We start from the raw sequence: 12,713 nt of genomic DNA, 5'->3' as shown, positions 1-12,713 counted from the left end.
AGCGCTGTTTTGATCTGATTGGAACCTGGTCTATAAGTCTCTCATCTCAGCCAAACCAGCTTTCCCACTCCAGAACCCAGCCATGCCAGGACATGTACATGGGGTGGGGGAGGTCTTGGAAGGAATCGCTGTCAGCCAAATAAGTAGTCCGGCACCCTGTTGACAGCTACTTTTATTAGATTTATAAAAAGCCATACCCTCTTGCAGGACAATAGTGAGTGGGGGTGATATCTAAAGTCTAAAATCACAATTTAGGTCATCCCTCTCCAGCTTAGGACAACCAGTTACTGACACCAATTACAGCTTTTCAAGAGATCAGTTAAAGTTCTGGAGATCAAAGGTCATCAAATTGAGTTATCCAATTTTCTCCTATTTGGCCATTACTAAATAGGATTGATCACATCCCCCGTCCCCTACTAATGACTGCTACGCTCTTCAGCTTCATCACTTCTATGTAGAAGGCAGAAATGTGGGAGACGTCCAGGACTTCGCTCCAACGTTTACTACAGTCAGTCCATTTGTGTTAGAATTCTATCGTATTTTAGTTTGAATTAAAATGATAGTAAAGCTCTATTCAATATCAGAATTTACAAGGGAACTGCTATCTAGTATTAAACCTATATAACATAAATTCACAGTGGGTTTTACTGGTGGATGGTGTTCTTAGTTTGTTTTCTTCTTTGAATAAAATACTAAGTATTATTTTGCTATTCCTTAAAATTTGATGCTCCCATTGAAGTCCCTCGTTTTCCTGATAGTGGGCGTCTAAGCAGTCGGACCCCCAATAATCTGTGTATTAAAAAATTGATTTTGCTAATGATAGACTGAGCATGTCAAGAATTGGGATTTTTTTGCGTATATATCGTACTTGATATTGTAGATCCTCACTTTGCTGAAAAAAATCTAGCTGGATGTAAGGGAATTGCAATAGGAGCAATTCCCCAGTAGCTGCTGGAAACCCTGGGAAAGGGGCAGTAGAGACAGTGAGCCCTGGTCTGAAACCCCCCACTGTCCCTTCCTGCTTACCTGGTCCTATCCTAGGTAATAGGCGACAACTGGATGACAGAACCCTTCCTAAATACGTGACACACAAAACGCGGACAAGACAAACAACAAGGGAGGTCAGCTAGCCAGGGGTCAGTAACAGTTAAGCAATGCAGTGCCAAAATCGATATCAAAAAGAGCAGTCAATAGGTAAAGCCAGAGGTCAAGAAACAGAATACAAGAAATAACAGCAAGAGAAAAGCCAGCATGCACAAGGCAATAGCAAGCACCAATGTGAATGTGAGCCAAGAATAAATAGGGAGGAAGAACCCGCCGTGGAGTTGATAGGAGGATAGGCTGTCAATCACACGGCAAGGCTAAACTTAACTATTAGAAGAGCAGAGGGAAATGAAGGTGAAGGAAGATGGGTGTGGTGGAAAATCAATTACAGAGATTGCACAGTGTGAACACTGCTCAATGAAAATCCCTAAGCAAAGAATCAAACTGGATACGCCACCTGCGCCGCAGCGTGAGAGCGAAGGGTGGCACAGAGACCAGAACAGGCAGAGACGTTACACTGGTACACCTATTTCATTTAAGTGGATTGAAGTTATCAAAAAATACATAGATAAGAAACATACAGTAATGGACAATAAGGGAGATAAAAAACAGGCAACCTTGGTCAAGTATTACTCTGAAACATGTGATGACCTTTACAGTAACAGTCTTCGTTTGGAGATTCTGTTGCAGTGTGCGACGAAAATCGCTGTATCAAAAAGTGACACATACGACTTTTTTTCAATTTAAAACAATGGACATCCAATGTATCCCATTGTAGTTTATGCAGTGCGCCAGGCTCCTTAAGTGACTGCTATTGTAGTGGTCCACCTATTTATTGTTCTGGCCCACCAACGGACCAGACCAATGCTAATGGGAACCTCTCATAAAATTTGTTTGCAGGAAGGCTGTAACTTTATGGAACGTTACTGCATTGTCAGTATTGTATCCAACACCCACAACCAATGAAACAGATTCTTTAACACGGCTATAGCATAAATCTCTGAACTGGATTCCTATAGTAAAGCTCATAGAAGTCTATGTAACATATAAAACAGTCTTCACAGTCGGGTACCTCCTTATATTTGCTTGTCTCCTCTATAGATAAGCTTACCCAGTAGTCTTGCTGCCTCTAAGGGTTCATTCACATCTGCAACAGGGTCTGTCAAAAATCTGCAAGCCCAACTTTTTTGTAAACATAGAAAACAAAGGATGCCCAATGGATAACAAGACACGTCAATGGAATCCAATTTGGTTCATCATAGAATGTGTCAATCTTTATTGCTTAATCTGATCTTCTGTTTCTTGTCAAGGAACGAAAAACAGACAGTCAATACACTCTTACCATGACTGCCCAATTTCTAAGGTCTTTCGTTCTTTGAGCTAGGGGATTATATGACAAATACGTAGTCTCCAAATATGTGGGTTCCACTGCAAATGGACCATAAGGCTACTGCCAGTCTATTAACAGTCTTATTCTGAGCCTGAAACCTCCTAACACTCGGCTATTCCTCCTTCTTCACTAGCTGCTTCACATCACTCTCCAAGTCTAGTATTGTGGTTCCACCTCCACCAAGCCCTGGACAATGAGTGGGCCCCAAAAAGTCTTCTGTAACATAAAATACATTGTTCTAAGGTAGGTACAGTTTTTGCATTGGGGCCCAGGAACTTCAAGCTGCTCCTCAGAGTGAATAATATATGAAAAAGAATAATTACACATTTCCTTAAAATGAAGCTCAACCGGGGTCATAATAGCAATTTCCTGGTGTAGGATTATTAATCTAAATGTTGAGATCCAACCTGGAGCTCCACTTCTAAAGGCAGAGGTCTTTACTTATACAAAATGAGGTCTGGACTGACCATTTCTACATAAAGGGGTCCACAGTGACGTATAGAAGCATTGTGCATTACAGTAATTGACCACAAAACAAAGGATGGACCTAATTCCAGTTAATAGCTCGACACAAGTTCCACCAGCTGGATTCCCTCTGTCACCATTTCATCTTCTCCTGTGGGACCTTAAACAGGTTTAGTGAAATTAGACAGGCCATTTACTGGAACGGGGATAGTTTCATGTTATTTATGTCATCCACACCAAACTACAAAAGCAAAAAGCAAATCCCAAACAATAGTCACTGCCACCCCAAACCCAAGATGTCTTGGAGAAATTTACTCATTTATACATCAAAAATGCAAAGGTTTGTTTCTTCCGGTAAATTCTAGATTATCCTTCCAGACATTTTATTTTCTTGTGTTCTCGGTCTATTTCTCCTTCACTTTCCTTCCCATTGTCTTTAGGCCATAGACTGAATGGAGCCATGTTTTACTCCTGGATTAACTATCAAGGTTTTTTTGGTAGACGAGCAATATATAAACTCTTTAGAGCGCTTATTGTAAGTAATATTTAGGTTATTGTTGGAAATTATGCACATTTTTGTTATTTTTTATGTCCATTTGTTATGGGATTAGAAAACATGCGCAACATTCTAAAAAGTTCTTAAACCATTTATGTAGCCTGAATACGGCCACATGAAACTAGCCTAAGAAATTTTGCTATTTTGTTATGACAACCTTACGTTGTGTTTCCTATCATTGAAAGAAGGGGAACTCTTATGCTAAAGACCAGAACGAAACGCTAAAACTCTTGCTCTGGTGGACTCAGACCATCCTGTACTGTATTTGTCCTATAGTGAATGTTAATGCTAGGTTTGCACTAGTGGCAATCTCTCCATTATTCAGGAGTGTCGGGGGACCCAAATGACAGAGTGCCAGACCACTACAACAGCAGTTACACATGGAGACCAGCGGGCCTCCTTGACTATTGTCTGCCATTTTGAAACTGAAAGAGGCAGAGTCTCCAACGGATGCAGAAGTTAACCCAGCTTTAGACCAGGTTCACACAGAGTTTTTTGGTCAGGATTTTGAGGACAAATTCGCCTCAAAATCCTAACCAAAAAGACGGCTCTCATTGAAATCAATGGGAGCCGGTCAGATCTTTTTTCCGGGAACCGTTTGCTCCGGCTCCTGGAAAAAAGAACTGACATGCTCATTCTTCAGGCGGATTCGCGAGGCGACACTCCCTCCTCCCGACTAGGCACATTCATTGGGCCTAATCCAGAGCGGAGTGCGCCACTGGATGCCGATACACTGCACCAGCATCCAGTCCCGACTACCCATTTTTTGGACCGACTAGCCTCATTTTCTGGACCAAAGTACCCTGTGTGAACTCAGCTTCAGGGAGAAATGAGTAACACTCTGCAACTCCCTCCAGAAAATTCAGCCATTTCTTCGGATTCTCAGGCAACGCACCAATGGCATCTCTATGATTAATTCCCCTTCATTGCTACTTCTCTAACTAAACTAAAAACTCGTGTTCTCCTTAGATTTTCTACTGATATCCACCGATACTGGAATCCAATATCCATTCTTATGTGGGAGGTGTACTGCAGACATAAATGAGCAAATATAGTAACTTATCATGGAAATGAATGAGAGCGAGCTTTTCATTGGATATGAATCACAGCTTTCCATTCGAAGCCATTAATCCTCCATGTTTCTTCATGGAAAACTGAAAATCCTGCAACTTTTTCTTTTTTTTTTACATATATATCTAGTTAGTACGGTTGAAAAAATTTCCATAAGCATCATTGCAATTTTTCTCTAAAAATGCGTATAGACCTTTTTGAAGCGGATGGATGTTGCTGCTGTGACAGCTACTGGGGTAGGCTATTCCACAGATTCATAATCCTTGCAGTGAAGAAGCCTTGTCAGCTCTGCAGATTAAACTTTTCTTTTTCAAGGGAGTGCTCCTTTGTGTTTTGAGAGGATAAAGTTATTTTTTCTATACATATGCCAAGCCAGCGTTACTACCATATATCCTAATAAGCTCCCATGTTATCATTTGATCCTAAACCTGAAGGCCTATAGTAAGTACACAGTAACAAATCTCAGACCAATTAAGGACTATGGTGTGCGATATACCCAGTGACTACCGGCTGCGTATACTATATCTACCCCACCTTTACCTGCAAGCTATACAGAGCCTTGTTTATTTAAGACAAGCTGCACCTGCTTCCCACCTGCTTGCTTTGTGCCTGGCCTGCTGCTCACACAATGGCAGCTTGTTTTTCCTGGAAGTTTGCCTATTAAAAAGAGATTTTCTGAGTCCCAGACCTACACGTGCCCCGCTGGAAGAAAATAACGGCAACGGAAGAATCAGAGTCTTATCACTGTATTCATTCACTGATCCTCTCCACCACGACTGTACGGTGTTACCGGTGCAAACTTTACAGATATAACTACGGGTTTTATTACAAAGAACAAAGACGTGTCCATCAAGATCAGGCATGACCTAGCCATGTAATCCTGGCTGACAATAGCCATGTTTGGGTCAAATGGAAACTACATTTCTTTTACAACAATAGTCGGATACTTTCCTTTCATTAACTAAACCTTGTCCATCGCTACTGTAGTTCATTCATTACTAGAGATGAGCGAACACTATTTCTATGGGAGCGTGCTATTCGAAACGGCTGTTTCGAATAGTGTTCACTCATCTCTATTCATTACATCTCTAAGTCACTGGGTGTAAGATAAAGCTCTAGATCCTTGATGGTGAACCTGTGGCACGGGTGCCAGAGGTGGCACTCGGAGCCCTCTCTGTGGGCATCCATTTGTGGCACAGATCATACTGTGTGGGGGCCTCTTTGAAGCAGACTGTACTGTGTGGGGGCCACTGTGCAGCAGATTGTACTATGTGGGGGCTACTGTGCAGCAGATTGTACTATGTGGGGACCACTGTGGAGCAGATTATATTGTGTGGGGACCACTGTGCAGCAGATTGTACTGTGTGGGGGCCACTTTGGAGCAGACTGTACTGTGTGGGGGCCACTGTGCGGCAGATTGTAATGTGTGAGGGCCACTCTGGAGCAGTCTGTACTGTGTGGATGGCTACTGTGGAGCAGACTGTACTGTGTGGGGGCCACTGTGGAGCAGATTGTACTGTGTGGGGGCCACTGTGGAGCAGATTGTACTGTGTGGGGGCCACTGTGGAGCAGACTGTACTGTGTGGGGGCCACTGTGGAGCAGATTGTACTGTGTGGGGGCCACTGTGGAGCAGACTGTACTGTGTGGGGGGCCACTGTGGAGCAGATTGTACTGTGTGGGGGCCACTGTGGAGCAGATTGTACTGTGTGGGGGCCACTGTGGAGCAGACTGTACTGTGTGGGGGCCACTGTGGGGCAAAATGTACTGTGGGGGACCCTTCACTATTTATATCACACAGTATCAGTTATATAGCAGAGATGTGATATTATTATAGGCCATAATAACATTGCACGGTGACTTTAAAACAGATCTGTGCGATGTAAATAGTGAACATTAATCATTCAGAATTATACCAAATGCGGTACAAAATTGTTTCTATAATTAAAAGCTCTGTAAAGACACATTCACACGACTGTATTTTGCGGGTCCGTAATTGTCCGCACTTGTGGATCCGCACAGTATTAAGGTTAAATTGACGTGTTGGCACTTTGCAATAATTTAGTGGGTTTTGGGATGCAGTTTGGGCACTCGATCTCTAAAAGGTTCGTCATCACTGGTCTAGATCTTTCATTAAAAGCTGACATTGTATTTGCCATGACTTTTACTGTAAAGAATCCTTTCTGATATGGAGGTTGGCTGTGTGTGCAGAGTTGTTGTCCTTGTTAGATAATGAAAATGTTCAGCCATGTTGAATCTCAACACCTAATTCTTTTGCTCTCAGTGGAGTCAGGCAGGCTTATTTTCCTCTCCTCTTATACAGTACATACACACTCTACCAAGCCAAGCATGCTTGTGCATGGTGCACGCAGAAGGAATAGCTTTGTACAAACAAGTCTTTAGTTTATGGCTAATGAAGCTTCTTGGGAAACTTTAAGACCCTTGGTAGAATGAATAATATTAGAGGTTGCATAAAGAACAGGAACAAGTAATGAACTGTTTGTATGTTGTCTAGTACGGAGAATAAATCTCCAGAGCACTCACACCTCTCTGTGCCAAATAAAGTTTATTATAGACCTGAAAACTAGGTCATCAATCACCCCAGGTCTATCCATCATCTGTATCCTAAGAAGGATAGCATGGTCTATAGATCTGACATCTAAACGCATCTGTACAAGGATAGCTACTTTTCTGATATCACAACAGATGCTAAGACAAGGAATGATTACAAGACATTTGGCACACGAGATTGGCGTTGGACACAAAGATTCATCACTGTTTAAAAAAACTAAAACAAAAAAACATATGCTGTTTCATTGGACATGACACCTTAAAGGGATCTTCAGCCGCAAAAGGATTTTGTACATGGATATAGGCTGCTTAACTCCTTTCAAAACCCCTATTTCAGAGCTCCTCTTGTCTGCTTCCTCCATATCATGACATCCTGGGTAATAACTTAAAACCAGTGGCAGGAGGGCATATGTGCACCCTCACGTGTCTGAGTACAACCCCTTCATATATCTGCACCCCAGAAGACACCCTCCCCCCCAGTAGGGTGCATTGCCCTGGATGGCCCTTTCCTCTATGTATGGGAATACTCCCTTTTCTAAATGTAAAGGGATTACAAGTAGGGTTAAGCCGATCTTGAGATTTCAGGATCGTTTTTAAAATCCGATTTTCAATAATTTTCCAGCCGCTCACGATCGTGAAACTTGCTCGATCACCGATCGGAATCCGATCTTTCCCGACCCCAATTGCTTAACCCTATTTATGATATATACATGAATAGAGTTGAGCCGATCTTGAGATTTCAGGATAATTTTTCAAATCCGATTTTCGATCATTTTCCAGCCGATCCCGATCGTGAAATTTGCTCGATCGCCGATCGGGATCCGATCTTTCCCGATCGCTCAATCCTAATTACAAGTCTATGAAGATTATAGGGTAGATCATGTTCCATACAGCCAGTAAAGGAGTCCTATCTTGACATCTAAAAATTCGAAGATTACAGTAGATTTGGGTGGAGGATGGAAAATCTCCATAAAGTGGATGAAAGATCAACTTGCATTAGTTATTTCCAGCTCTATTCAGAACCACAATGTAAAGAGCATGTCCGTACAGAAATGTGCCAGTGCACAAGATAGCATGGCTTAGTGGGTTGGCATTTTTATGTTGTTTAACTAGTTTTATGGGTTTTTTGCCATTCATTATGCCAAGGGAACAACATAGACTTAGTATTACAGATCCTAACAAGAACAGAAACATAGTAACTAGTTCAGTCCTACAAGTCTACGCTGCGCAGATACATGAGGATAGACTTGTGGATAACTGTACTTAGTATAGGGCTAGTTAACCTCAACTCGGCTCCTATTATCAGGGTTATGGGAAAGGAACGCAAAGGAGATAAAAGGAAATACAGGCAAGACCTTCTTCATCCTAAGTGGCTATGTCACCCTGCACCAGAAAGTTAATAGTTGTAGTCAATGACTATTAAAATAAGGCATCATAACTATCACATAATCTCATTAAAGTAGGCTTGTGACACAGTAAGAGCCATGTGCACCTGTATGACATGTCCCCAGCTGCTGATCATTCCCGGTTTGTGGGCGTTTACTGTAAAACAATAACTTTATCTCTTAGTGCCTGTAAATGATTCATACAGAGACGTCCTGTGTGTGTCATCGACAAGAATAAGGCGACGCATGCGCGACATCACCACACAAGTGGGAAAGGGTTAAACACTCTAGAAAGAAAGGCGGCTCATCCTGCAGATTGGTAATAATATTACAGTACAATCCAGTGTCCGGCACACACCATACATATGATATACTGCCTATGCAGGTATCAGTAACAAATTCATTCAGATTTACTTTAACTTTAGATACTTTGGCATACAAGAGACCATCCTGCCATCTGAGATGTCTCCTCTACCCTTGTGTTGTGTCCACAAAACCTTATAGCAGCAAAAACTGCACCCAATGATGTTTTAAGCAGAAATGAAAGCGTAATAATTGCAGCTTTGCAAAGAATAGGGTGACATTTGCCGTGAAATTCTGCTTTAGAAATTAACACGCCGTTCATCGACAATCTTCTCTGCAAGTTCATTTAGGCTGCAGATTTCTGCCCAGGTTGTGGATGAGATTTGCTGATCGACTTTGCTGCCACCATAATAGGTGGAAAATCTGCATGTGCTGGAAGATTCTGGATTATCTCATTTCATGATTTTATGATATTTTGCAAAATCATTGTAGATTTCCTAATTTTTCTGAACTTTTCCCCTGGAATGTTTGACAATCTTGTACCTTTCTGGTAATTTGTATTAGATTAATCAAAGTTTACTGAAAAAAAGGTCTCATTTAGCATGGAGAGAGTTTCAGTTTAAAGGGTTAACCTAGCTATAGTGCATTTTGTATCCTTGATTTAGTTCCAGTCGGCTGCTGAACTGCACGCTACGCTGTTTTTCTGCATTTTTTTGTGCTGCGCGTTTCGGTGACTGCTCCGATGTCAGTGGTCACTCCATTGGCTGCAGGACAATAAAGAGCCTCTTTAATGAAATCACTGGTGTAATGAACATTTGCAGCAGGAAGTGGACACAAGTCTCTTTCCAGGGAACATAAAATTAATTTCTGACCGTAAAATTACTCATGAGGCAGGGTAAAATGAAAGTCACATCACAGATAGACTGGGCTCGGAACGATTTTTTACAAGTGGCCATATCTACTAAATAGTGTTTGATGCTCAATACTGTATATAAGTGGTGGTTTTAGGAAACTAATATAATGCACATGCAAATTAGCAAAATTTATTATAGTCCCTTAACACCAGCACCAAGTGTCTTTTATAATGTGACAATGACAACTGAACACCCTATAGCTATATCCCTCACCATAGGCAAACAGGCAACTTGAGACTTCACATTGTTTTGGCAACACTCTTAAAGGGACAGACATTATTTGCAATTTTTTCCCCCGTTAAATATAAAAGTGATTTTTTTTTTTTCCGGGTTCACCGCTTCATAGTCGTAAGCGATTAAAATTTTTTTGCTGTGATTTTTTAATCAATGTTTCCCATCCATCACGGCTTCCAATTCTCCCGACAGTCTCTTCTTCATAAATCTGTCACATTGCTTTAAGCAAGAAAGTAACTGAGCCAAAAGCAACAATCTCATAACTTCTACCTGTGTTGTTTCTATTCGTTCTCCCACGTATCAAAACAACAGATCTATGCAACAACAGAATCTAAAAGTTTTGGAAAACTGGATTATAGCAGTGCAGAATTCCTCTCCTGACGAAGGACAATCTGTCATATTGTCTTATTTTATCCTGCACAGTTCTAGGAGTGCGCCCTGCAACGCAGTCAGCTCTGCTACATCTATACGTCCTGTAACGGTGTATTAAACAGCTCTGATTTGCATCCCCGTGCCTGGACTTTATGAGCAAACACTGACATATGGTGATAAGAATATATGACAAGACCGTATTTACATTGCACAAAACAGCAGCTGCTTGGATTCTTATCAAACTTCCAAAACACTAGAGAGAAGTAGACGAATCTGGACATAATAGGGCACCTTATACACTTGGTGCGACAGTTTGGGGTGCACTTTTAGGCAGATTTATTTACGTTTTGCACCAATAACCATGACCATATGCATTTTTTACTTAAAAGTGGGTGTGGCTTAGAATTTGCGCCAAATTATTGGTATAAAGCGGGGGGGGGGGAGGGGGGGTTCTAGCACAAATTAAGGGTCCAAGATAAGACACCTCTTGGTTGCCATAAGTAATAAAATGTGCCTAACTTTTAACAAAACGATTGTGATACATTTGCAGCATCTTCAACCTGCCTGCCTTATGCAATAGATAGCAATAGTAAAGCTGCCCTAGTGACTTTGCATTGGCAAGAACTCTATATTTATTGTCATTTTTCATTGTGCAATTATTACGTTTCGATTATTAACTTTAATGTGTTCGTTAGTCGGCCGAGTTGTATTCGAGATGAATCTCGACCATGGATTGTAACCAGATGATGTTTGTATAGAAATAGTTAATAGTGCGGAATATGAGTTATCTATACAGTATTATAGCACAGGTGGATTTTATACATGACCCGTTTTAGGTCACTGTATACATCCTAGCTTGTGTTATAGGTCACATATCAACTTTCAGACAGGAGTCACTTTGCACCATGAAAAGTTTGCAGACTACAAGGTGATGATTCCTATTAACAGATCCATTTTATTACTTCCAGTCTCGGGAGCGGTTGGACATACAGGGGTTAACATCGGCATTAGGGTGTAGATATGATTTAGTAAGAAATAAGCCTATGCGACGCACTGCAGCATATGGTAATTTGGGGAATATTAGTATCAATGGTAAGAAATGATACGTCATGCATCCTAGTTCTAGCAAGGTTCTAACTTACCTTGAAAGAGGCAAAGGATGCATAGTGCCCACCTGACTGATGCCATGATGGGCTGGCAATGGCTTCACCGCTGGAGGTAGAAAGTTGTCCCTCTGCAATAATCCACTTCTTGTGTCTCCAGGGCGTGTCTGGCAGGAGACTACAGCAAGTAATTTGATTTTTAGGGGCTTGTAAATCCTCAGCCAGACTGCCCCATGCTGTCCTGTTGCTGTCAGTGTAGGTGCGAGTGCCCAGCTCAATCCTGGGGTTGGCTATTTCATCTCAGCTTCGAATCTGGAGAGTGTTCAGCATGCAGCATGGATCTGCACTGGAGATGGTCATTGAGCATGCTGCATGCTCCTGCCTGTCTGCTTTTGGGAAATGGATCTGGAAGAGCTACAAGAACCCTTCCTTGAGGTCCAAGACTGATCACAAGACAATGAAATCCAAAGAAGGAAAAGTTGATGCAGATGGGGGGCAAGGTCCACTCCCCAGATCTCTTACATTCTCCGAAACATTCTACGGATGACAATGTCACCTTAACCCTTAGGTAGCTCTGGCACTCTTCTTGGCACTCTCCTACTGGAATAAGAGATACTAATATAGAAAATCTCCTGTAGTGCTGCTTAGAGTTACAGCTCAGCAAGAATGTTTCTAAGTACAAATGTCAGTGGTGAGGAGGAGGAGGAGGATGCTGTAGTGTGAATAGCACCCTGGGTCCAGGGCTTCTGCCTCCCTTCTAATAAGTGATGCCTCTGGGTGGATCCTGTTCTCCTAGACAAGCAGAGCACTAATGAAGGCAGCAGCAAATGGGCACTCAGCTACACCCAGCTTAATTAATAAACTGCAGCCAGGAGCAGGCAGGGGAGGGGCAGGCGCTGGGGAAAACACTCACATATGTACTGGGATGAAGTTAAAAGGGCAAAAGGAAGGAACAGACAAAGCTATCATCAAAACCAATCAGCCAGAAAATGCATAGCCAAACCCGCAGGCTGCCTGAATGCTGTGGTGTTAACCCCCTGAATGCTGGCAGCACCTGACTACAAGTAGTGGAGCAAGCTGACAACTTGTACACAATTTAATTGTACGCGGAAACAGAGCCAATAGTAAGGAGTCACCATTATCTTTTATTATAACAAAGGTGACCATGAACTCCATGTCATTTGTGCAGTGTGACTGTGATGACCCACAAAATTCAGCAGTCCTATGCGAAACTACAGGTGGTGCATTGATATGCAACAATTGTCTGAGCCAAAGGTATGAAATCTTCTGTACACGGCCCCAAACTA

General features: G+C 42.0%; 1 protein-coding gene across 1 annotated transcript in view; it reads right to left on the bottom strand.

Moving 5' to 3' along the window:
- The window catches only part of RET (ret proto-oncogene), a 50,349-nt gene extending 38,148 nt beyond the window's left edge, over positions 1–12,201 (bottom strand). The window contains exon 1 of the mRNA XM_075257925.1: positions 11,446–12,201. Coding sequence (XP_075114026.1) covers positions 11,446–11,491 — 46 coding nt within the window. The 5' untranslated portion in view covers positions 11,492–12,201. The remainder of the gene's footprint in view (positions 1–11,445) is intronic.
- Positions 12,202–12,713: the final 512 nt, after the last annotated feature.

This window comes from Leptodactylus fuscus, chromosome 10 (genome assembly GCF_031893055.1).
Source record: "Leptodactylus fuscus isolate aLepFus1 chromosome 10, aLepFus1.hap2, whole genome shotgun sequence".
Classification (NCBI taxonomy): Eukaryota; Metazoa; Chordata; class Amphibia; order Anura; family Leptodactylidae; genus Leptodactylus; species Leptodactylus fuscus.
Note: the sequence above shows the minus strand (reverse complement) of the source record. Positions and strands in the feature narration are given on the sequence as shown.